Here is a 25,535-nt window from a genome sequence, read left to right on the forward strand (position 1 = left end):
GAACAAACTGCTGAGAGGTAAGCTGTGGTGGGCAGGAGAGGAAGGCTCCACAAAGATAACTCACACATACGCAACACTCCCTTTGCTCTTTCAAATTGGGTTCCCTCGCTGCCAACTTGCTTTCTATGCAATTGGAGCAGACTGGCAGTTAAAGCACAGGCCTGTCATAATTCCAGCTGTGAGAAAATGACCCGCCGTAGGCCAGCCTGGTTAGCTTCACGGCTGAACAGGGAATAGAACCCGTGCGCAATCTGAATGCTCTATAAACGCCGCTCCCCTTTTCTACAAGGGGACACTCCCATTGTTGCTACTTATTTTATTTATTAAAGCATTTCTATACCCCTTTTCCAGGGCATAGTCTGAAGGCACGTGAGCCAGCCACCTTGCTGAAGCTAAGCAGGTTTGGGTCTGGTCATAGCTTGGAGGGGAGACACCTGGGAACCACATGTAGCCACCTTGAGTTCCATGGTGCAAGAAAGGTAGGATATAAATGTAATAAAACAAACAGTGAAAGACTTCACCCAAAAACAACCAGAAACAGCCCCCCCCACCTTTGTAGACCTTCTTCATCAAACCATTCTAAGCCCATCCCAACTACAGACCCACACACAAGTGTTCTCCTCCTTTCCTCACTCCGGTCGGGATCCAAAGAGCTACTTTAGGTGTGCATGAACTTTTGTGCACGGGATTCCCCCCTTGCAACAGTAGACACCCCACCCTGCCACAGCCCAGACCAGCCTTCCCTAACCTGATGCCCTCCAGATGTGTTGGACTACAACTCCCAGAATCCCCCAGCCAGGATTCTGGGAATTGTAGTCTGACATATCTGGAGGGCACAAGGTTGGGGAAGGCTGCCCCAGTCTGTTTTCAAAATTCTTCTCCGTTCCAAAAGTGGTTTTCCATGCAGCATGAGGTGGCGGCGGTTTGAGAAATCTGAGCCCAAAGCCCCCTTGGGCAAGCAGAACTAGTTGAACAGCTCTGTGGATTCTGGCATTGAGAGCTCCTGGGGCCAGGGAAAGGGTTCTTATACAGTGTACTCTGCCCAGTACATAGCACACAGATCGAGGCAAAGAAATATCAAACAACAACAGCAGAAGGGTGTATACACACCCCGCCACTCCTGAAAATATTCAGCTTCTGGCTTGATCTGAAGGAAGTGCCTAGAACAAGGTGTACTGACAACTGCACACCATCACAAGCCATGAGATAGCAATGTCCGTGCAATCTCACATTTTGCAGTGGTGAAGAATGGTCAGTACACCCTGTCCTAAGTACCGATTTTAGTCCAGGCCAGAGGCAGATATGTTCCTGCAAGCATGCTTAATAATTAATGTGAACATTTGGGACGCCAGTGTTGGCACACATCTTGACTGATGTCTTGTCTGGCCAGATGCACGGAGAAAAGGACTAGCAGGGCAAGGGGAAAAGCTACAGCTATAAACAACTGGCTTGCAGCTTTCCCTGAGCCCAGACAGCAGCTTTCCCTGACCTGTTTTTTCTGGGAAGTGGGAAGGAACCTAAACGGAGATGCACCACCAGCACAAGTGGTTTGTACTACAGACCCTGCTTTGGACTGCACCATCCACATGGATCTTGCTGAGCCTGTCATTTGGATTAGCAGCAATCAGTGTGAGGATCAGTACGGTGCCCCCAGTTCCCATGTGGCTGATGGGAGTAAGATGTGCCAAATACCTGACACCCAACAAACCTGTCTGTCTGGAAGAATCCTTGGAGCACATCTATGTGGGAAGGGCCACAGCTCAGTGGTAGACCACATACCTCACATGGAGGGCAACTCCACTTGAAGAGTTGGGGAAGAGCCCTGCTGTAGAACCGGGAGACCTGCTACCAGTCAGATTATAATACTAGACGGACCAGTCATTTGACTTGGTTTAAAGCAGCTTCACGTGACTGTATGACAGTTTCTAGTATTCCTGGCTTTACTTTAGAGCAGGGATAGGTTACATGTGGCCCTCCAGTTGTTGTTGAACTGCAACTCCCATCATCCTTCACCATCGCCTATGCTGGCTAGGGCCAATGAAACAAGCAGTCAAACCAATATTTCTTATGTAGCTGAACAGGCCCCACTTAGAGTGTCCGGTAAACTGGCACCAAGCTGGGATGTCTAAACAGGCTTATCTTTCTTTCTCGATACACATCCAAAACTTAAGTACTTTTCCACAACGCTTTGTCCAGACAGAACTGGCCAGCTCCTTCATTCCAGTTTATGGTTGTTAGGAAGGTGAGTCCAGCCACTAAGTAATCCTCTGATTTGCTAGCTAACCCACTGACACCAGAAATCGAGGGTATCGCATGAATGGACAAAAGAAGAGGCAATCTCTGCTAAGGAGACAGCTTTTACTGAACTCAAGAGTCCCATAAAATTAAGAGGTTGCTCACTCCATATGAGCCTTCCTAATCACAACTAATCAGAGGCCAAGATGCTCTCAGACCATCCTCTCTGAAATGAACTCTGCATGTAATCTGGAACCCAAAACTCTACTCAAGAAGGTAACATGTAACTAGCTAAGGGTGCAATCCTATGGCCGCTAGACAGCGGCTAGAAGGCCATAGGATTTTTTGCTTTTCCGGAACTGACCTTGGAGCCTGCACTCTGAGGTCGGTTCCCAGAAAACCGCCTCCCCACCCCCTCATAGGCGGTGCAGTTCATCCTTGGCTCCGTGCTTATAAGAACAACGCAGAGTGGGTGGAAAGGCAGCATTCCTGGGGGCAGGGACGGTGGAAGCACTGTTACAACGCTTCCTATGCACCGTCCGGCCTTCCCCACCCCACTCCGAGCCGCCCTGGCTAGACATCGGCTGTCTAGCTGCAAATGCAGGGTGGCCAGAGCTCGGAGAGGAAGATCCCCTCTGCGCTCTGCCCACCCCGCATTGGATAGTCGGTTGCCTCCGAGTTCGGAGGAGGCAGACTATCCCCGTAGGATTGTACCCTAAGTTATATAGACTTTTTGATTTATTTGGCATTTGGCATTCTCTCTCTCTCTCTCTCTCTCTCTCTCTGTGAGAGATTGTTGCCTTCCCTTGTCTCCCCCCTCCCCATGCCTTTTAAAATATTTGGCTACTTTATTTTAAAAGTGGCTACCGCTTGTGTTCTTATGATTCTCACAAGGTTTTGCTGAGTTCTCTGTTTCTAGGCAAGAAAATCCGAAGCACCTTTCTTTTGATTTTTTTCCCCAAGGCCTGGGCTGAAGCGAGGGGTCCTTGGCAATAGGGATCAAAAACTCCCCAAGCAGCTGGACAGACTAGGGTGCATTAGGCTGACTGGTGGCAGCCTATCAGTAATTCGGGGGGGGGGGGATCTTTGCAAAGAAGGGGCCATCAGTAAGGAAAAGCCTTTCTCCTCCCGGTCTGTAACACAATCCAACAACATCTGGAGGGCCACATGTTCCCTCCGCCCCGTCTAAGAGGCAAAGAGAAAGAATTTTCTAGGAAGTACAAGGTGGAGCAGGAGAAGCACAAGCCGTTGATCCTTTATACTGGGGTGTGAAGAATACACGGCCTGCAATTCCAATGCAATTTGGAGAGGCAGAAAAATCTAGCAAAGGCTGAAGACCGGATGATACATGGACCACAGGAGTTGTACATCCACCAGGTTCCCATATAGTCTCTCTGGAAAAAGGCAGTGCAGACAATGCATTTTTTGAACTTTACATTTTGTTTGCTGTTGCCTAAGACAGAGAAAGAACAAAACAAAACAAAAAGACCCATATGATCATACCCAGTCTTTTCTTGAAGAAAGTATCCCATGTTCACATCAGACTTTGCTCTCTTTTTAGAAATCACATAAATGAAGACACTAATTTTGTCTTTCAATTCAGGGTGTGCAACCTCCCAACTTTCATTTGGGGGAAACAAAGGAAGGGAAACCATTCTGCACCAGGATCCTGCACCACACGCAAAAATCAATGAAGGCGATGGATTTGTAATAATACATAACACTGATGTGGTCATCCAGGTGAGAGAGAGACCTAAAGGTGTTGCTAGTTTATAGAAGGGCAGAATTTCCCCCTCAGCAAGGATACCAAGACATACATAAAATTATAATCAGGTTTGTGCAGTCTGCTGGGGCCTTAAAAGGTTTTCAAGCTGCTTAAAGGATTGTTGTTGTTGTTTATTCCATCAGTCGCTTCCGACTCTTCGTGACTTCATGGACCAGCCCACGCCAAAGCTTCCTGTCGGCCGTCGCCACCCCCAGCTCCCCCAAGGTCAAGTCCGTCACCTCCAGAATATCATCCATCCACCTTGCCCTTGGTCGGCCCCTCTTCCTTTTGCCTTCCACTTTCCCTAGCATCAGCATCTTCTCCAGGGTATCCTGTCTTCTCATGATGTGGCCAAAGTACTTCAGTTTTGCCTTTACAGGATTAGCTTGAAAAAAAACTTGCATTGGAGGCAGGGATCCAGAAGCAAGGCTTTGAAAACCCTTTTTTACTTTCCAAATGCACTAACAGAGAGAGACCAATTCTGGCCCTCAGCAGAGGTCGGGTTGATGCTGACGTAGATGATTCAATGGAGGTCAAAAGGCTTTCAGGTTAGCATATGGGTGAAAAGTCCCCAGTTCTCCTCCTCTCCACCCAACTGTGTGCCATGCCGCGCTATTGCATTATGCAACATTGTTCATATCCGTTAAGCACACTTCTGAGTCAGTTTATAATGACAGCGTAATGTTGGTTTTGATCTACAATGTGAATTCTGTAACTCCATGGGAACACAGAAGCAGTGCAGAATGTGGTATTAGACACCAGGGCTGGCCTGAGACATTTTGCTGCCTGAAGCAAAGAACAAGAAGGCGCCCACTCCCATTCCACATACAAAAGCCAACTTAGCTAGCAGATGAATCTTACGTCAATACTGGGAATGGAGTATCTTCCTCCAGTGGATCTGAAGGCAGCTGGCTAGCCTAGAGGGCGCAGGGCTAGCCATGGGGCCCACAATTCTCTCCTCCGACACTTTCCTGCCACCTCCCAGCATCTGCTGCCTGAAGCAACTGACTCGCTCTGCCTAATGGTAGGGCCGGCCCTGCTGGACACAGAGTTCAGCTTCCTGGGAATGTGAACGTACATTTTTTTAAAAAACCTTTCTAGCCCTTAGGGCCACTAAATGTTTTGAAAATGTATAGGTAACCCCTGCCAAAATCTCAGAAGCCAGAAAGGAGGATGAAAAAAGATATCCTTTGATTGGCAGGTGGGGCTTCTGTGCTCTGTGCCATTCCTTGTTCCTCCCAATGACAAGCAAAACAAACTATGTAAAATGGTAATGCAGAATTACACTAGAACAGAGAAATTAATATATTATGACTTGATCTGCTTAATTTATACAGTTCTAAAAATTAATTAATTATATTTCTATACCGCCCAATAGCTGAAGCTCTCTGGGTGGTTCACAATTTAGTTTTTCTTGGTGTAAGATCTGGATTTCCTGGATTCAGAATTTTAATTAAAACAAAAAATACAGAGTACACTCAGCCCTGCCTACAAAGGCTTGCATCGCATGTGGGCTAGCCACTGACCTCGGAGGCCTCCTCTGTAAGCGCCCACTGCCACTGCTGCCTCCCAAATTTCTACCCCGCTGCCCCCATGACTGTGTGGGGGATGAGGGCGCACTTGGATGACTCTGCTCCCACTGTTTGGAGGCTGGTGGCTCCGATGTCAGTGGGGCAGAGAATCCACTCCGGGTTTCAGTCAGAGCTCTAAAGGAGCTCTTCAAGGTACATAAGCGTAAGCACCTTGGACAGCTCCTTCAGAGCTCTGACTGAAACCCGGAGCGGATTTGCTGCCCCACTGACATCGGAACCACCAGCCTCCACTGGTTTGGTGGCCAATCAGGTGTGCCATTGTGCTGGGGAAGAAGGGTGTGCAAGAAGGGTCACCCCGTGAGCCCCCTTCTCCAGCACAATTGGACTCCAAATAGCCCACCACACAGCTGTCTGGTGGGCTGACAGAAGCATGGTTTAAATGGGGATGACAGCACAGTGTGCTGCCTACTCCATCTAAATTGTGCGCCTCTCCACACCCAGCAGGGGGACAATGATGTGCAAAGTGCCCTCAGCATGCAGGGAGGGCAGCCTGAAACCTCTCCACCCCTGTGTGCGGAGATGGGGTGGGGGAGGGGGTGCGAATGCACATTGGCCCCCGATCCACCGGCCATCGTGGAATGCAGCCCTTGGGGGTTTGCCCATCCCTGCTGTACATGGTCTGGGCCCAGAGGACGAACAGAACTACCTCTTCCCTTAAGTCTCCCATCTTGCTCTCTAAGAACATCAGAAGAGCCACGCTGGATCAGACCAAGGGTCTATCTAGTCCAGCATTCTGTTCACACAGCAGCCAACCAGCTGCCAATGGGAAACCCTCAAGCAGGACAGGAGTGCAACAGCACCCTCCCACCCATGTTCCCCAGTAATTGGTGTACATAGGCTTACTGCCTCTGGTACTGGAGGTAGCACATAGCCCTCAAGCCTAGTAGCCATTCAAAGACTTCTCCTCCAGGAATTTGTCCAACCCCCTTGTAAAGCCATCCAAACTGGTGGCCTTCACTACATCCTGTGGTAGTGACCAAGAGAAAACCCGTAACATTTTTAGGCATGTACTAAATGAGCACAGCTAAGGCAAAGAAAGAGGTATCCTTAGCAGCTGAACTCTCCCACTTTTTTCTACGGTATTAAAGTCTGGGACTAACACCCCCCCCCCTTTTGGAAATGAACTGTTGGAGCCCCCTGCAACTCTCTTGCATCACAAGGACTGTAGTTATCAGCTGCCTTGGTGGCCCTCACTCCTGCCTACCGCCCATTCTCCTTTGGTCTGTACCAATGGGATCAGGAAATCTAGCATAATGACTGGAATTTGTGTAATAGCAGCAGCAGTGATCCCCACATGCCGGCATCATGCCAGCACAGGAAACCTGCCCAGGACCTGTGCCAGTGCAAGAATGCCTTCCAGAGCAGCTATACAAGAGCGGAGGAGGCGGCTGACTCACTGGTTCCCAATCATCCCAATTCATTCTCCAGTACCTAATGCTGGCTTGTAAAAAGCACACACCTTGTCGCCAATGGCGAGTCAGAATCAGCTTGAGGCGATGAAGCAGGAGAAGTAACTTGATCAGGATTAGCTCTTTCTGTCCCGCAGGGCTTTGCTGTGCCACACATGACCTAACAGGCAGCTTTCATAGCTATATTTGCAAGACTGATCAAATGGCAGTTTCAGTATGAGAAATTGAATGCTACAGCCTTGAGCTGAACAGGAGAGGCTCTCAGCAGCTTAAAACAGGGCCTCGTGTGCTTGCGAGATCCTGTTTGGCTTTCTCCAAGGGAATTGGGAGGTTCTGGAAGCTCCTTTAGAACAGCTGATGCTGCTTGCCTTGCAGCCTGATTCCGAACAAGTCGCAAAGCAATTATGAGAGAGTAAAACAAACACACGCTGCTTGGCAATGACACAAGCGCCTTGTCATTTCACAATGTATCTGAAAGCAGCACATCTTGTACTCAGGAAGAGCACGATGGCTTTGACACCATGTACATGAAAAGGTGGAACCATAATAAAAATCAAATATAAAGGAGTGTATTTTACCATCAACCGTTCTGAAAATCACAGCTATAGGACAGGATTCACCAAGACAGACCACATCTGTCGCTACCTTGGTGTTCCTGAGATGGCCACGCCCCTTTCCCCCAATCATTCAGTGGCTTCCCAGCTTTTGTGCAGTTTTCTCCCATTCTAAAACGCTGAAATGCCTCTCCTAAGACTTAGTTTCTGGCAGTAAGAGTCTTAAGCTAAAATAGGGTGGGTTTGGGGGTATTTGGGCCCTTTTACCTTTGGCCTCGCTCTCTTTGCCTTCAGCACTGCCCATTCAGGCTGAAAGAGGTTCCCCACTCCTGTGTTAAAGTGATGCAAACCCCCAGTGCAATCAGGCTGTTAATTAACATCATGTCTTATCTGAAGAGATCATGTTAATTCATGCCCTAATTGGGATCTGGCCGAGCTCCGACTGGAAAAAAATCTCAACAACCAAGGCTAAGCCAAAATGACTTATGTCAAAAGGAAAGTCCACAGTCCCTTGTAATATATTTTGTGTGTGTACCAGGCCTAAAAAAGAACTATTTTATATCTCTGTCATAAACCTGGGATTGTCAAACACTCAAAGACTATATAGGACAAATATATTTCTCTATTGCAATGTATCTGGCATTTTTATTTCTTTGGGACTAGTTGGCTGAATCCCCCCCACCCCCGAGATACACTCAAAAATTCCACCCTGCTTATAAGAGTATGTGCTATAAACAATAATATTTTTTTTAAAAAAACCCTTTACATTTCATATCAGGTTAAAACAATTTACTAGAATTGCAGCTTCTAAGAATCAAGCCTGAATCAATGCCAGACTGCGCAATTTCAAAAATGGAAAAAACTTGCTAATCCACTGGAAACACATCCCTTGGAAACACTGTGTTAAAAATAAATGCAAGTTGCTTCCAAGCACAGATGCTGACCAGTAAGAAGAAGCAAACTTAGACTTAAACAGGAACTGTTTCTGATCCAGAGTTGTCAGAGTTCCAGTCAGACTGTTTGTGCAGAGCGATTTTAGGGGGAAGGGCTTTGAATTGCACCTCTCAGGTATGAAGCTCAGTGCCTTGTACCTCCAGCTAAAGGATCCTGTGTAGTAGAGGGCTAAGAAAGTTATCTGCCTAAGACCCACCCTGGAGTGCTGTGGACATGCCTGTTGCAGAGATAACACTGCCAGATTAAGTAGCAAGTGATCAGAAATGGCCTCTCATGCTCCCTCTCTCCCCCTCATCTCATCACCTCTGCAAATTCCTTCCTCCCCTCGCCAGTGTTAACCATGTACTGGCACTAACCATGGTTGCCATTAACCAGAGTTAGCAAACTAGCCTCAAACTCTACTTAAAGTGCATAATGGTGAGCGCTGGTGCAGACTTAATGCTACACCATGATTAACTCTCACAGTGGAAGGAAAGGTAGAGAGTAATTTGTGCGGGAAAGGGGAGGAAGCATGCAAGCCTGCTCTGGATTTCTTAACCATGGTTAAGACACTGGCAGTGTTACTTCTGCACCAAGCCTCAGAGAAGAAGGTGCTGGGCTAGAGGGATTATTGGTCAGACCTTAGAGATCCTATAATAGGGGGGTTCCCCTCCCGAAGCCCCCTGGCGGTGGGGAGAGGAATCCTTGTTATCTCCAATCAATGATTGGAGATTAACGGGAAATCCCCTTAGTGTGCCAACTGGGAGGGAGACTTTGCCTGCTCTGCTCCTTCTCCCATCAAGAAGCAACTTTGCCTGCTCTGCTCCTTCTCCCATCAAGAAGCAACTTTGCCTGCTCTGCTCCTTCTCCCATCAAGAAGCAACTTTGCCTGCTCTGCTCCTTCTCCCATCAAGAAGCAACTTTGCCTGCTCTGCTCCTTCTCCCATCAAGAAGCAACTTTGCCTGCTCTGCTCCTTCTCCCATCAAGAAGCAACTTTGCCTGCTCTGCTCCTTCTCCCATCAAGAAGCAACTTTGCCTGCTCTGCTCCTTCTCCCATCAAGGAAGGTGCAGCAAAGGGAAAGCCGCCCCAGTCGAGGTCATGGCTGGCGTGCTCCAGCTACAGTTTCGGCTGCTTTGCTCTTGCTAGGCCTTCCTCCATTAGGGAGGACATGGCAAAGGCAAAGCAGGCCCGACATGAAGTGCCGGCTGGAGGTCTAGCTGGCACTTTGTGTTCAGGGAACAATGACATCAGGGGGCATGGTCATGCACCTGTGATGTATGGGCTGTGGTCACGGCCCCTGACGTCACCTGGCCCATGGAGGGATGACTGGGGGCATCCAGCCCCCCACTCCTACTCAGCTCCCCTCCCCTATTATAGAACATGTTTCTACTGGAGCAAATGGATTGGTAGAGCAGTGCAATGACACTACAGGCGGCACAGAGCTCTATTTCAAACAGGTAGAGTTCTGTGACAAGCAAAAGCTCTCTAAATGAAGCGGATCCTGTTAAAAGGCACTGCCTGTCTCACCTTCAGATCAAACCATCTGCTAGCTAAAATAAATTCCTCCATCACATGTTGATGATGGACACGAAGGCGCACTGTGACTCTGCACACTAACCCAGCCCCAATTCGTTGATGTTAAAGAAAACCTTGTCTGAGTCCCACAGATGCGACAGTCATTCACAGAACTGTTTCCATGGTTTTGAAGAAAGCTCTGCACGGGGAGTTAAGATATTCACACCCACGTTTTTTGTGCTTGGCAGCCAGCCAGCTGCAACCCCAACCTGATCAACCTCATGCACATACGAAACCACGCAGGATTCAGTCCAGCAAAAGGAGGCAAAGGACAACCTTTGCCACCTTCAGTTCTACAAGACTGATCCATGCCTTGGCAAAGGCTGACCCCAGCTCGATCAAACTTTGGAAAGAGAGAAACAAAACTAACCACGTACACAGCTTGCTGAGTACAGATGCTGTCTGCATTTTCCTCTGGACTTATGGCTTACAAACCTACTCCCCATGTGCATTAGGATAACACTTCAACTTAGGGTAAGACTTCATGCATCTGCGGAAGTGGACTCCAGTCATCGAAGCTGAGGCCATAATAGATTTGTTAGTCTTTAAGACTCTCTGTTGTCTGTCAGGAAACCGAAAAAAAAAAATCAGGGCTCCTGATCACATGGAGAAAGCGCTTAGCTCAGTTCCAACCTCTGATTGAAAGTGTGTAGGGCAGGAACCCAGTCCTGTTCCCTCCCCCAAGTACATTCAGCGTACACATGCTGAAGGTCTGAAAGGAGCTTCTATCTTAACCTCCACTCCTTCGCGCATTCTGCAACATGAGAAAATTAATTCTTTACATGGTTCTTGTAAGGATCATTCCCTCTATTTCCAACCTTCAGGGGTGAGTGTGGATCATTATGTAACCGAAACAGCACCATCCACACACAAGGGGGAGGTATCAGCAGGCACAGGGGGAGGGAGGAAGCCTCCAAGATTTGCAGAAGAACAAAACATCTTCAGAGGGAGAAAAAAAACCCAAAGGGAGGAGAAAACAACAACCCAAACAGCCGAATGAGGATTGAGAATGCTAAGTGGCCATGGAATGCTGGATGACTACTGGAGGGAAGTTGAACAGAGGGTATGGCTGGCTGGAACACTCTGCACTGCAACATTTTGTTGCAGGTGAAGCATGTATACGTGTGCTTTGAACACTCAGCAAGCTACTTTCATTATGACAAGCAGTTACAGACATGGGGCAAACCTTTTGCACAGGGAAACACAAACCAAGGGTTTCCAAAGGCTGAAAGCACAATCCACCTTGCTCTTGTACAGCTCCCATTCACCATGGCACAGGAACACTTTCTAGGGGATTGTGTGCTCTGAATCTAGTGCACCAGTTAGGTGTAAAACACTTCTCCAAAGAGCTGCTCACCATCTGCCAACCCTCTAAGTGTGCGTTTTAGCAAACACAAGAATGACAGAGTAGATGTCACCTAAGCTGTTGCACATGTAGGGTTCTGAAGCAGTGATTTAACAACTGCAGCCAGTACAGCACAGTATGCTCTTCAGACTTTGCACATATGTTTCCCAAACAAAGCATTACTCATCTTACTGAATTAAAAGGCTGGGTCCCATCCCAGCACAAATGGTTGAACTTCTGACTAAATGGGTCCAGCAAATGCTAAGAAGTGAGGTCAATTCATCACTCCGGTTCCCTTTTGCAGATTGCTCAAACCAGGGGTGTTCAACTTCTTCCAGCCTGCGGGCCAAATTCTACTTCAGAGAAGCTCTTGGGGGCCGCATTCCAGTGGTGGCGGGCAGAACCAAAGGCAAAGGGGAGGAACCAGTGGTGGGCGGAACCGAAGGCAAAAAAACCAGCGTATTTTAGCTCAAAGCTCTTACTGCCTATAGCTAAGCCTTAGGAAGAGGCATTTCAACCTTTTAGAATGGGGGAAAACTGCACAAAAACCAGGACACCATCGAACAACCAGTGGTCGGGGAAAGGGGGTGGGGGCCAGGGAAGGGAAGGGGCATGGCCATTTGGGGAATCCCGGAGCCCTGGATTTGGCCCCTGGGGTCTGAGGCTCTGCACCTCTGGCTTAAACAAACGAACAAAGGAATACACGTTACCTGATTGGGCTGAATTTTGGGCATGTGCACTTTCCACATCTGAGCTTCCCTAGAGATTGCCATCTCCAGGAGGAGAGACAACCTCTGGCTCTCCGGGGGTCCCGAAAACTTCATGGTACCCCTTGAGTCTGCCTGCCACCCAACTGGTTACAGCTGCCTGCAAAAGGGAAGAAGAAAAGGAAGTTAGTGATTCAGCCACACCAGGCACATCCTTTAAAGCACTCTTCTTCCGCTTCTTCAGATCTTTAACCTGCAACAGAGCCAGTGTGGTGTAGCGGTTAGAGTGTCGGACTGGGACTTGAGAGATCCAGGTTCTAGTCCCCACTCAGCCACGAAGCTCAATGGGTGACTTTGGGCCACTCACTCACTCTCTGCCTAGCCTACCTCACAGGGTTGTGGTAAGGATAAAAGGGAGAGGCAAAGGATTATGTAAGCCGCCTTGGATTCTTTGTGAGAGGAAAATAGGCAGGATGTAAATGTAATAAATGAAAAATGAATGAACAAACATCAGGCCCACTGATAAATTTTACCACCACGTCTGCCTGTCATCTCTCCTACGCATTATTTGTTTCTCTTCCATGATGGCTTAGCAGGGGTCCTCAATGGTGGACAAGCTTCTTTGAAAGAACAGTTTACCAATCTCCTCCTGCAAAATCCAGCCATAGGGGACCACAGAGCATGTTCTAAGGCAGGCTTCCCCAAACTGGTGCTCTCCAGGTGTGTTGGACTGCAACTGGGAATTATGGGAGTTGCAGTCCAACACACCTGGGGAGCACCAGTTTGGGGAAGGCTGTTCTAAGTTCCTGCAGGTCTGGCCGCTGGCCCAAGTGAACTCAACATGTACTCTGGAATGCATCCCAGAACCTTTTGCAACATACCGGGGTCCATGGAAGGAGTTCCTTGGCAGACAAATCAATGCAGAAAGGGTTACTGAAGATCAACACTCTGCAAGACCCTGCTCTACATTATGTGACACCCCCCCACACACACACACACAGGGGAATTGTGAAGGGACAGGACGCCACATTGCAAGCCAACATTTTAATGGCTAACCGCATTTAGAGAAGAATATCCTTATGGCTAGCTGCATTAATCCAACTAATTAAATGCATATCCCAAGGTGTACGCTCAAGGTGGCATACATGGTTCCTCCCTTTTATCCTCACAACAGCCCTGAGAGGTAGATTAGGCTGAAATACAGAGTGACTGGCCTACGGTCACCCACTGTGTTTCATGGCTGAGTGGGGATCTGAATCTGGCCTCCCTGGTCCTACTCTGAGCCTCTAACCCAGGGGTCCTCAATCTTTTTGGAGCCATGGGCACACTTGGGAATTTGAGAAACTGCTGTTAGCACCAACACAAAATGACTCCCATGGAGGATGTGGCTAATCATGTAACGGCTGCCGTGGTGTACTGGCTAGTCAAAAGTGAGCTAAAGAGGTGGTAGGGAGGAGAGAAATAGTGAGGCTAGACACTGGGAGGGGGGAAATAACAAAGCAAAGGGGTAGAGGGGAGAGAAAGAGCAAGGCTAGAGGCTAGGAGGGGGAGAAACAGTGAGCTAAAGCAGTCAAGGAATAGCGAAGCTAGAGGCTGGGAGGGGGAGAAACAGCAAGGCAAAGGGGTAGAGAAAGAGCAAGGCTAGAGGCTAGGAGGGGGAGAAACAGTGAGCTAAAGCAGTCAGGGGCGGGAATAGTGAGGCTAGAGGCTGGGAGGGGGGAAAACATCAAGGTAAAGAAATGGAGAGAGAAACAGCGACGCTAGGGGCTGGCGGGGGGGGAGAGAAACAGCAAGACAAAAGGGTAGAGAAAGAACAAGGGCAGAGGCTAGAAAGGGAGAGAAAGACTGCCCTAACATTTTCCAAAGTTTTTCTTAAAACAATTTTTGGGGAGGGGGCAGGGAGGGAAGAGCTTCATGGGGGCTGTTGGAGGCCCCCACGGCAACCATGTTGGAGGCCCCTGCTCTAACCACTATACAGATTCTCCATGTGTAATGAAGGGAACAAACAAAGGACTGGCAGACAGAGCTGCAGTCTGGCAAATCCTGCCAGGAAACCACGCTGGCGTAAGTGACGTCAGTATTAACTGCACATGTGTGCACACAGGAATGCACAAAAGTCCTCCCATGGCAATTTGAACTGTTCCTAGATTGAAAGTTACATTTGCAGGTAGTTGAAATGAAACATTTTGGTTGCTAAAATTCGCACTGGTTTCTAAGAAATGTTGTTACAGATAAGAAAATAAATGACTTCACAAGAGTGTTTTATTTCCCACTAGGAATTTCCCCCAAAGTATCACTGAGCAAAACTAATGAGCTAAGAATATTGATGGCCAAAATCCAATAATCTTAGCAGGTGCCAAGTTCTAATGAAATCAAGGAGGTCCTGTGCTGGCAGCAGGGGCCACCCCATTCATTTCAGTGATGCCTGAGCTGTAACATCTTTTAGTCTAACACATTCCATTCATTTCAATGGGTATACTCTTAACAGGACTAACACCGGGCACAACCCTCTGCCTAGAATTAGACAAGGGAAGCAGCTCATGTTTTTGAATCTCTCAGCAGCCTTCTGACACTACAGACAATCAAATGCACCAGAGTCATCTGGAATGGGTCAAGAGTTGGGGGCACCATATTACAGTGTTCCATTTTGACCTGACTGGGTGATCTCAGGATGTTTTTGGTTCCACCCCTAGAATTTAACTTGCAAAGTACTGCAAGGTTCCATCATGCCCCATTTGCTTTTTTAACTTATATGCATCTGCTGGGGGAGACCGATGCCACCTCAAGCTGCAAACAATATGCCGATGACATATAAATCTAGCTAGCTAGCTAGCTATCTTTCCCTCCCTCCCTCCCTTTCTCTCTCATTGGCCGGGTTTGTACATCACAATAACCCAGTTTAAAACAAAAAAAAATCCAACAAACGCTGGGTTGCTGCGAATACAGCAGAGTGCCCGATTGCTCCTGCTGCAAGCAAGGATGGCTAAACAACCCAGGGAGGCTCTATCCCTGGGTTGTTTAGCATGATGTGCAAACCAGGAATGCCGGCTTGTTGGAGAAGAGGCAAGCCAGAGTTGGAACCCAGAGTTAAACCCTGGATTCCAAATCTGGCTTGTCTCTCCTCCAACAAGCCAGAATTTGTGGTTCACGTGTTAACTACATCTTAATCCAGACAAGCTAGCGGTATGATTGGTGTCATCATTTTAAGGTTTTCATGAAGTTTGCATCATTAAACTGCAGGTGCTTCTAAGCAGAAAAGCAGCTAATAAGTACAAGGAAGGAAGGAAGGAAGGAAGGAAGGAAGAATCCAATCGATGGGACCACTCTGTTAGATGCAAAAGGATTCATGGGACCACTCTGGATACATGGGACCACTCTGTTAGATGCAAAAGGATACATGAGCAGGATCGCATCCTCCACTGAAATGAATGGTGAAACGCAGGCACACAGAAGCTGTGTGCAAAGAGCTCTGGATTGCTGTACACAGGTCCAATCCAGTTTTAAAAGAAAAAAGAAGAAAAAAGCTAGGTATGTTCAAACTCTGTACGTTCTGTAACTGCTTTTCTAAATTTGTGAGTGGAAAATAATGATAGATATTACAAAATAAAGTAAGCAAACTGAAATTATGTCACGTAAACACACCGTTTGCCACGCTTAATTTCCTCCAGATTATGCCTTGTAGCAGGTCGGGCAAGATGTGCAACATTATGCCATTTTGCCACAGACTGACCACTTTGTGTGTGCATTAAGAAGACCAGGCACGCCTCTTTGAAACTCCTCCCCTTTAAATCTGATAGTGCTAAGAGCAGCAAGCTGGAATGTGGCCTCAAATGTCAGCAGGTGGGGTATTCCATGGGACAACCATCTCTGGACCCACAGGCCAGAACAAGCTGAGCTTTACATCTGGTGTAAAGCAACATTCAAAGGGGGCAACAAAACTATATAAAGGCGCAAGCTGTTTTTCCAACATTTCAGGGCTTCCTCCAACTGAATGGATTTTCTGCTCTTAAATCCTTACTATGTTTTTGAAGAGAAATCCGTTATCTTATCCTTTACTTACTCACTCAGAGGTTCAATTCAATCCTCATGTCAAACTGTAGCCTGAAGTTGCAAACTTACAATGGTGATAATCAACTTTCAGAGAAGCTTGTCTAGTGTCATCTTCAGTATCCACAACGCTTCACTGTGTACATTTGCTCCTGTATCCACCATGCAACAACCTTTAGAGACAAAGCAATAGCCATAACCATAGTTTGTCAATTCAGACACTGCACCAAAGCATGGTTAGCACAAACCTTGGTTTCATAAGCCAATTCTAGCTATAGATTCTAATGATGATTTGCTAGCCGGATGGCCTTGTAGGCCCCTTCCAACCCTACTATTCTATGACAACTATTCTATGAAACCCTGGTGTGCCAACTCCTGTATCACACCACACCATAGTCAAGCTGCCTTAACAAGAGCATGGTGTGATGCCTGAATTGAGCCAACCTCTCCACAAGAAACCTGTAAGAATGAATGCTACTGTTTATGCCAGGAGTGGGAAATTTCTGGGGCTTGGGGAGAAGTCCATTGGCCAGACACACCCCTCCCCTATTGCTTTAATGGCCATGATTCTCCTAGAAAAAAAGGCGCATAAGGAGCATGCATCTTGTTTCCCAGCTGAATCAGGCTTCTGACAGATGTCTGGCCGGCTTTCAGAGAAACAAGGCACAGAGATGAGCTGTGCCTGCATGGGCTGTCTCTCTGCAGAATCAGTGATTATGCTGGGAAACAAGGAACACAGGAAGTGTACATCCCGTTTCCAAGCAAACTCACACTCCTGACTCATAAGAACATAGGAACCTAAGAAGAGCCCTGCTTGTGTTTCATAGTCATGACCATTTTCTTAGGTTTAACTTAAGTTTTCATTAAAGTTGAAAAGTTGTTTTCTTGTACTTCTGCACAACTCTGTTAGTGATCTAATATCCAGTATATTCATTTTAAGTTGTTTTTTGTGCACCCAGTAGTTCTGGTCCTTCAGTTAATGTTGTTGTTGTTGCTCAGTCGTTCAGTTGTGTCCGACTCTCCGTGACCCCATGGACCGTAGCACGCCAGGCCTTCCTGTCCTGCGCTCTCTCCCGGAGCGTGCTCAAGTCCATATTCATTGCATCCGTGATGCTATCTAGCCATCTCACCCTCTGCCGTCCCCTTCTCCTTTTGCCTTCAGTCTTTCCCAGCTAATAGTTAATATACATATTTGTTAATTCAGTTAACCACAAGCAGGACACGAGTGCAACATCATCTTCCCACCCATGTTCCCCAGCAACTGGTGTGCACAGGCTCACTGCCTCTGGTACCGGAGGGAGCACACAGCCAGGACTAGCAGCCACCGGTAGCCTTCTCCTCCAGGAATTTGTCCCACCCCCTTTTAAAGCCATCCAAGTTGGAGGCCATCACTACATCCTCTGGTAGCGAATTCCATAGTTTAACTCTGCGCTGTGCCAAGAAGTACTTCCCTTTATCTGTCCTGAGTCTCCCACCAACCAGATCCATGGGGTGACCCCACTGGGTTCTAGGATTATGACAGGGAAAAAAATGTCTGAGCCTGGTTCCGCTAGAGCCTGATTCGGAGGCTGATTCTGCCAGAAAGCAAAAAAGAACTTCCCACACACTTCGTGTCCCAGCAGAACTGCTATGATTTCAGCAGCCATTGCAGGGACCGGAGGGGCAGGGGGGACTTAAGACCATCCATCCTTTGAAAAGAACAAAACATCCTACATCACGATGTCCTGTTGCAATCTCAAGAATGAACAGAGAGCAGGCTCTCAAGTACACCAACCATGCAACACAAGAACAGCAACGCATCAGAAGGTGTCCCGAAGTATTGCTCTCCAGCCCTAGAACAGTCTGTTTCTTAAGGTCTGCAAGCCTACAGCTTAAATAATGCCGGTGTCAGGGTGGACACTGAGCCCACAGAATCCCAGAGTAGTTCTGATTCTGAGGGGGAGCAGCCGCTCCTGGGAGAGGAGCGCGCTCATCCTTCCCAGGGCCAACAGCTGGCGGAGATTCCTCCCACCGGCATTCCTGACATAGATAGCAGTCCCGGGAGTGAGAGAGCGCGGGAAGAAGACTTGCTGGATGCGCGACGCCGACGCAGGGAGCGGCGCCAAATGGAGGGTGCGGAAAGGAGGCATAGTGCCCGGTTGGCGCGCAAACAATGGTTGCGCCCAGAGGATCCAAGGGAAAAGGGAAGGGACTCTCCCTAGCCCATAAGTTCAGGGTCTGCCAGTGATTCTCCTTCAAACGGGGACCAACTGTTCCAACTTAGGGCATAGGTACTCTGCTGCTCATAGCTAGTTGCTAACAGTAGAGTTGTTAAGTTGTAAAAGAGGAATAAAGCTTTGAAAAGAATCCCTTTGTCTGTGTCTGGACTTGGCTACTGGATTAGACTGAGAGAGGCTGCCAAGGAGCCCTTGAAAGCCGGAATGCAATTTAAGAGCAGCTCCGAGTGTATTAGAGATGAAAAAGTAACAAGAAAAGGGGCTTCTTGCTTCCTGCCTCCACACTTACTCTGTCCAAAACAGGACCTTTGCATCTCTCACCTGAGGACTCCATGTAGGCTGGCTGGGGGAGAGATGTGGAAATTCTACTTATGCCATCCATGATAAAGAAACATGAATACTCATAAGGCCGTGTTTCTTGTTCTCCCATATATCTCCATCACACTGAAAGCCACTACAAGTTTTTTTTTTTTCGTTTATGTTTGGGCAAGTGTATTATCTGGCTAGGCATTAAGATTATTTTAGCAGAATGTTTAAAAATGTGTGTTCTAAAGCTTGACATTTAGACAGTTATAAAAACCAAGTACCGGTAAAATAAACTATGTAAGGGTGCAATCCTATGCATGCTTAGACAGGAAAAAGGTCCTATGGCTCCCAGCTGGCTAGGGAATGCTGGGAGTTGTAGGGCTTTTTTCTGTCTAAACATGCATAGGATTGTGCCCCAAGTCTATTTGTGAAGCCAATTTAAGGCTGCCCCCCCCCCTCACTTCTCTCTAAGTCATCTATCTACCTGTTATTCAGACCAGACACACTGCTGGTAACGATCCCATACTTTGGTTAAAAACCATTTCTGCTGCAGGCTAAAGTCCATGGGAAAGCATTTCAGCTTGGAACTACTGCCTGATCATGAAATCTGAAACATGACACTATGGATGTCGGCCAGCTCCTTGGTCAAGCTGTTGACAAAGTCTGTGATTGTGAGATTTATGAGGAGGCTGTGTGAAACTGCGGGATTTAACCCACAAGGTAGCCATCTTTCTGTGTTTCCAGGCAAATGTACCACAAAGGGTGGCCCTGGAAGCAAAGGTTTGCTCAACCATTTTTTTGTAAACCAACATTTAACTTCCACAAAATTCATTCTGAGACAGCTGGTTCCACCTTTACAGACCAAATTAAAATAACCTTACAGGGACAAGAGTTTTAAAAATGTCCTTAGGCAATCTGAACTGGAGACTTTAAGAAGAGCAACTGTAGGGTGGCCACTGATGAATGGCCAAAAAAGAGGAAACTCATCAGTAAAAAAGGACAGAATAGGATACACATTTGCATAAAATGTGCATATGCTAATTCATACATATAGATGCAAATTTAGCAGTAATAATTAGAATTTAAACAGAAATACAGTACGTCCCACCATAGTGCAGAAGACTGTGACCAGGTGACCTGTGTGTCTGCCAGTTTAGTCTGCTGTCCAGGAGCTCACTGCAGATGGGGAACAGTCTGGCAGGGGGGTAGTACTGTGCCAAAAAATTTGATTCTTCTGTTTTTGGCATTTCGTGGGGGTGAGTGGAGGCAAAATGAAAACTCTGTTGAAGGAGGCTGGGAGAGGTGAGAATTTCTGAGAATTTTCTCCTTGGAGAGGGGGGACAGTTCCACATACCTTTTTAAGTGTAGGCAATTCTTGAGGGGTCTCCTTTCTATTTTTTATTTTTTTAAGAACACCCCCTGCACTTGCAGGAGCCCAGGACTCTTCTCCAGCCCAGCAGTTTTTTCTGAACTCCCAGGAGACCATGTGACCTCTCCCTCTCCAACAGGCATTCAGGAAGAACTCCCAGCTGGAGCAGAGTCCTGGGCTCACTGTTTTTGAAAAAAGGAAAAAGGAGACCCCTCAAGAATTGCCTACACTTTCAAAAAGGTACGTGGAAACCCTGTCCCACTCCTCAAGGAGAAAATTCTCTGAAATCCTCCCCTAAGGAGAGAAAAAGTTCCCAAAAATGGCGGACAGGACTTGGCACAGCACTAGTTTTTTTAATCTTTAAACTGGAATTGGATGGGTCAGCCCTTCAGATGGAGGATGCCTTCAGACAGAGGGTGGTCCTCTGGCTGCCCTTCAAATAGAAGATTGTCCTCTGTAAAAGAGGACACATGGCCAGCCTAAGCACCTCCAACAGATCTTAATAGACAAGCTAGTCTGAAAGACAAACACCCTATGAGTCCATCTGTACAAAAGCCATTCCTGAACATGTGGCAGGCTCCCTACACAAGATGCATATCCTCCATTTTTGCAGGTACAGATAATACTTTGCTTTTTAGCAAACAGGACTTTGGACACCTGGAATGTGGGTGTGGGGCCAGCTGGTGCAATCCTGTCCTAGGCCCCTCTTCAGCTGGGTTACTTATACCTTCTGACTTAGGAGAATTTCCTCCTAACACTTTATTGGCTTTTGGCCCTTTCCTACTGAATTCTACTTTTCCAAGCAGCTGACACATCTTCAAGTTGTGGAACATACCTTCAGCCCACTTGAGAGGATCAGTGTAAAACTGACGAGAAAGAAAAAAGATTATCCGAGTTCCCTATTTTACAAAAAAGGAAGAGTTTGGCTAATTCCCTGGTATGACTCAGTTGGAAATGAATGGTACTTTCTGCCCCTTTCATGTTTGTTTCATGTCATAAAAATAACCTGTTTTGGTTTTGCTCTTGGTCACAACACAGTTATCCAAATAGATTCTTCTGGAAGTTGACAGAACTGCAGGGCTGTAAAAATCTGAATGAAATCAGAATGAGCATCCAACTGAAGTCAAAAGTCCCACTTCATCTAGTGTACGCAAGGTGGATAGAACATAGTTTCTAAATGCATCTGTCAAATTATGTTAAGGCAGGGTAGCCATTCCCCCCCAGTCAATACTGGTTATTTCTTATTTACAAGTTCAGGAAGATTTAACCTATAATTTAATCAGTTAATCAACCCAAACTCATATGATTAATCTACTGAGAATTTTTTACAAATCCAGTCACAGCCCTATAAATTAAATGTTGAAATTAAAATTTAAGGGATCCATTTCTCTTTTAACCTATGTGTCATTTGCAAGGAAAGAATGGGGCATGACCCATCATACTTCATTGCAGATATTCACATCAATAAAAGAGATGGCCTTGGTTGGCAACTATTATTCCCCGGCCCTAAATTTTACCAGCTTCATTTTGGCTGCAATCTTACACACTTACCTGAGAGTAACCCCCATGGAATTCAATGCTGCTTCTGAACAGATATGCTTAGAACTGTACTATTATTGTATCACTATTCTTTCCTCACTGCTAGAAGCAGTAGGGAAAAGGAGATATGTATGAGGATCTCTTGGGGAGGGAGTGGAGAGTACAGGCAGCGGGGAAATTGGTGTGGGGGGGTCAGGGCACCATTGGGGAGCCACAGTAAAGGCCTTAGAGGGCCATCGGTTGTGCGCCCCTGGTCTCGACTCTAGTTAAAAGCATCTCAGATAACAGGGCCAGGACAGATCCCTGGCTGAGACCCTGAAGAACTGCTACCAGTAAAGTAAACAGAACTGGGCTTGTTAGAACAATGGTTAGCTTCGGTCTAAGGCAGCTTCATCTATTGATATATGTTTGACAACTCACCTTTGCTTCCTTTAAACTGCTGTGGTCCATACCTCCCTTCCTAAGAAACTGCTACGCATGGATGTCTGTCGGGCTGCCCATGTTCTCACCACAGCTTTTCCTGCTCCAGTATGTGTGCTCTTGCCATTTCTCAAGTCAGGGGTGATCTGGCAATTTTGCTTTTGTGTACGAGGGAAAAGGAAGTAGCTTTAGGTGATGCAACCAAAAGCAAAAGCAATAGATAAAGTGACTCAGAGGGGAAAAAAAGTTGCCGTATCACCATTCCACCTTGATCAGTGCCTCACATGATGCAAAGAGCCCTGGTTCTTGCAGCAGTAAAAAGGAAGCAGGGGCTGGTCTAATAAATAAAGACTCAAGACTGTTTCTGACATTTTGTTTGCATCATATCAGGGATGCCTGTCAGAAAGCAAGCACTGGCCTCAGCTTCCCACCAAATGTGCACACTTGGCTGCAAACTTGGGTTTGCAGGTTTGTAATGTGCAAAATGGCTTTCAAAGGGAGGTAGCAATGGTAAAGACTGGGGCAGCCAGTATCCTGGATTAGACAGCAGAAACACTGTAGCAGTTCAGATGCACAGTTCAGACGCAACGATAAGCCAGGGTTCCAGAGAATCCTGGCTTATCGCTGACAAGCAGAGTACCTATGCACACCGCTGCTTTGCTCCCACCCGGCTCCTCCTGCATGCGGAATCAGGTAAACAAAGCACAGAACCTCCATCTGTGGTTTGTTTATCGTGACATCTGAACTGGGGATCCTGGCTTATCTCTCCAAGCAAGCCAGAGTCATAAGCCAACAACAAACCATGGCTTATAATAATAACACACTGGAGAATCCCAGCTTATTGTGATATCCAATTTCAGAAGCTTCCATTGCAAACTAAAATCCTCAGTTTGGAGAACAAAACAAAAAAGTAGGAGAAGCTGAGCAAATTTGTTCCTTACTAGGAACATAGGAAGCTGCCTTATTGTGGGCCAGACCATTGGTCCATTTAACCCAGTATTGTCAACACCGACTGGCAGCAATGGCTCTTCAGGGTTTCAAGTAGAAGTTTTTCCAGGCCTACATGGAGATGCTGGGGATTGAACCTGGGACCTTCTGCATGCAAAGCAGGTGCTCTACTGCTGAGCTATTTAAACACACAGACACAACCACAGAAAGCATCAGGAGTGGGCAGATTTCAGGTTCATGGAACCTACCTTGTTTTCTACTGGAAGCCTGAGTTTCACCAAGAGGAGCCAGGTGCGAGGCAGTGGTTCAGGCAGGCAGAGATATGGTACCTCTGAGCACATGTTCAGCCAGAGCCAACTGTCAGGGAAACAGCGGCCCGGGCATGGAGTGCTTTCACTTCCACCACCCTCCTGGCCAGTTCCATATTGCAGCATTGCCCCTGCAAAACCCAGCAAAGTAAAGCTGTGCTCTGCTGGTTTTTATCGAGACATCAAATATGACTTCAAACTGGAAATTGGTGGGGGAGGGCAAATAGTTTAAAGCTAACTGATACAAGTTCGTATTTTTAGCTAGCACCCAAAGAAGATGTAAAACTTGGGGGGGGGGGGACAGGTTAAAGGCACTTAGTCCTTTCTTCGCCCTAACTCAGTGCAGACAAACAACAACCGAGCCACCAAGATTAGAGCACCCCCTTTAGCTCAGCACCAAGGGCAAGTGCCCAGGTTGCCCACCCCAAGGCTGGCCTTGTACTGGGCCCAGGGATTTCTGATCGGTGCCAGAACCAAACTCACACAAGTCTTTTCATACAAAAATCCACTCCTGGTTGTCCCCAAACATTCTTTCATCAAGTTAATTTAGAGGGGGGAAAGCTGTTCAGTTGCTGCTGCCGTTAGACAACTGCTAGTCAGAATCCATTGCTGCTCTACTGCAAATACAGCGATCTACCGGTAGATCCTAATCTACCTTCTACCCACCCCGTATGTCATTCATTATACCTGAAGATAGGCCTGTGGCCAAAATCTTCGGTGGCGGTGGGACTAAGGAACCACTCAAGAGGGAGGGGGAAATCACATCAATTCAAAACAGAAAGAGTGTTTAAGAGTGCAACCCTAAGGGATTGCCACTTGATATAAAGAGGGCTCCAAGAATCCTATGCGGTTTCAGCTAGACGAGCCATTTGGCACATCTAGCTGGCTTACTTTGTTACGGGCAGGACCGCCAATGGAAAGGCTTTAGGGTCTTCCAGTTCCTGGCCTCCGCTCCCTGCCTCCCGTCCTGTCCCCTTTTCCCTCTCCCTGAGCTCTTCCCACACCACTCTTGCGACCTCGGAAGAGCAGCCGTGGCGGTGCTTTCAGTGGCAACTGCAAAGGGATGACAATGGTGGGGGGAAAAGTCTGATCTCAGGTTCCTCCTCCTGAGGTCATAGCAGTATCTACAGTCTTGGGAGGGTGGATCTCCTATATCCTAAGGTTCCTGGGACATTCTCCCGGAGACTATAAGATTGGTCTGTCAATACGCTGATAAAATCAAGTTATATTTTAATACAATGATTAAAATGTGTCACAAGCCTCAGTGCTTGTTAATCATCCCAGTTCCTTGGCATTCAGTAATGAGAACTCAGGAAACTGAGAACAGATTTTTTTCCTTGCTGAGCCATTGGGGTAGGACACTGGAGATTCATGTACCTCTGCATGTAAAAGGCGGAGAGATTTACACATTTATATTTACCCGTTGGCGAGCTTTTGAGTCATGTCAATGTGATCTTGCATTTTTATATTCTTTTTACTCTTGTATTTCTGCTTACTTTTTTTACCATATTTTATCTTCCTATTTTTATAGTATTCCATTTTAGCTTATCCTCCTATTTGTATTTTATTTTAAATGTATCAAATTGTGATGGCTTATCACTTTTAGCAATAAAGATAATTCAGCATTTATATTTACATACAGAGAGATAAATACATTCTAAACTTAAAATTTGGGGAAGGGGCCTGCAATATCCTCTTCCTCTCACCTATTGCCCTGCATGAACACAGCAAGCTAATTATCTATACTTTTCAAGGTCTAGAACACTGCAAAGAGGAGCATGCGGCATGTATATTTGAGAGTGACAGGGAATGCTCTGATATGCGATGAATGTAATGCGTTCAACAGGCGAACACGGACAATTCCAGACAAATGGTATGAATATCCGAAAGCTCAGAGATACGGGAATCTATGGCAGTCATATCAACTGGATTGACATCATTCACTGGTGTATTTCCAACACGCAGGGAGATAACCCAGTAAAAAAAACAAACCATACGCAGCATCTGTCTGGGGTTGCCAAGTTCATATGTGAGTGTCGACATTCATCAAATCTTAGATACTCAGGGTAATATATTCACTTATTTTATTTATTTTTATTTATTTACGGTATTTGTATACCACTCCATATCTAAAACAGATTCTGGAGCAGTGAACATAAAATATAAACTAGTAAAAAAAATAGTGAAAAGGTGAAATAGTAAAAGGATAAAAAGATTCTTCTTCTTAAGGTGCCATCTCCTATTGGAGGTTAGCTATCATTACAG

At 46.7% G+C, this 25,535-nt stretch overlaps 1 protein-coding gene across 7 annotated transcripts in view; it reads right to left on the reverse strand.

Moving 5' to 3' along the window:
- CCNI (cyclin I) overlaps positions 1-25,535 on the reverse strand; it is a 71,065-nt gene that overhangs the window by 23,148 nt on the left and 22,382 nt on the right. For 2 of the 7 annotated variants that reach the window (XR_014791950.1, XM_084855413.1), the window contains exon 2: positions 12,121-12,277. Coding sequence is in view for 6 of the 7 variants with exons in the window: in XM_084855413.1 (XP_084711539.1) it covers positions 12,121-12,234 (114 nt within the window). In the remaining variant the exon portion in view is untranslated. Of the gene's footprint in view, positions 1-12,120; positions 12,278-16,177; positions 16,338-22,014; positions 22,163-25,535 lie in introns of those variants that run through there. The other 5 variants (XM_084855416.1, XM_084855418.1, XM_084855414.1 and 2 more) reach the window with 5 other exon arrangements.

The sequence above is a fragment of the Heloderma suspectum genome, chromosome 5 (genome assembly GCF_057233095.1).
Source record: "Heloderma suspectum isolate Gila_16-S chromosome 5, 16-S_ref, whole genome shotgun sequence".
NCBI lineage: Eukaryota > Metazoa > Chordata > Lepidosauria > Squamata > Helodermatidae > Heloderma > Heloderma suspectum.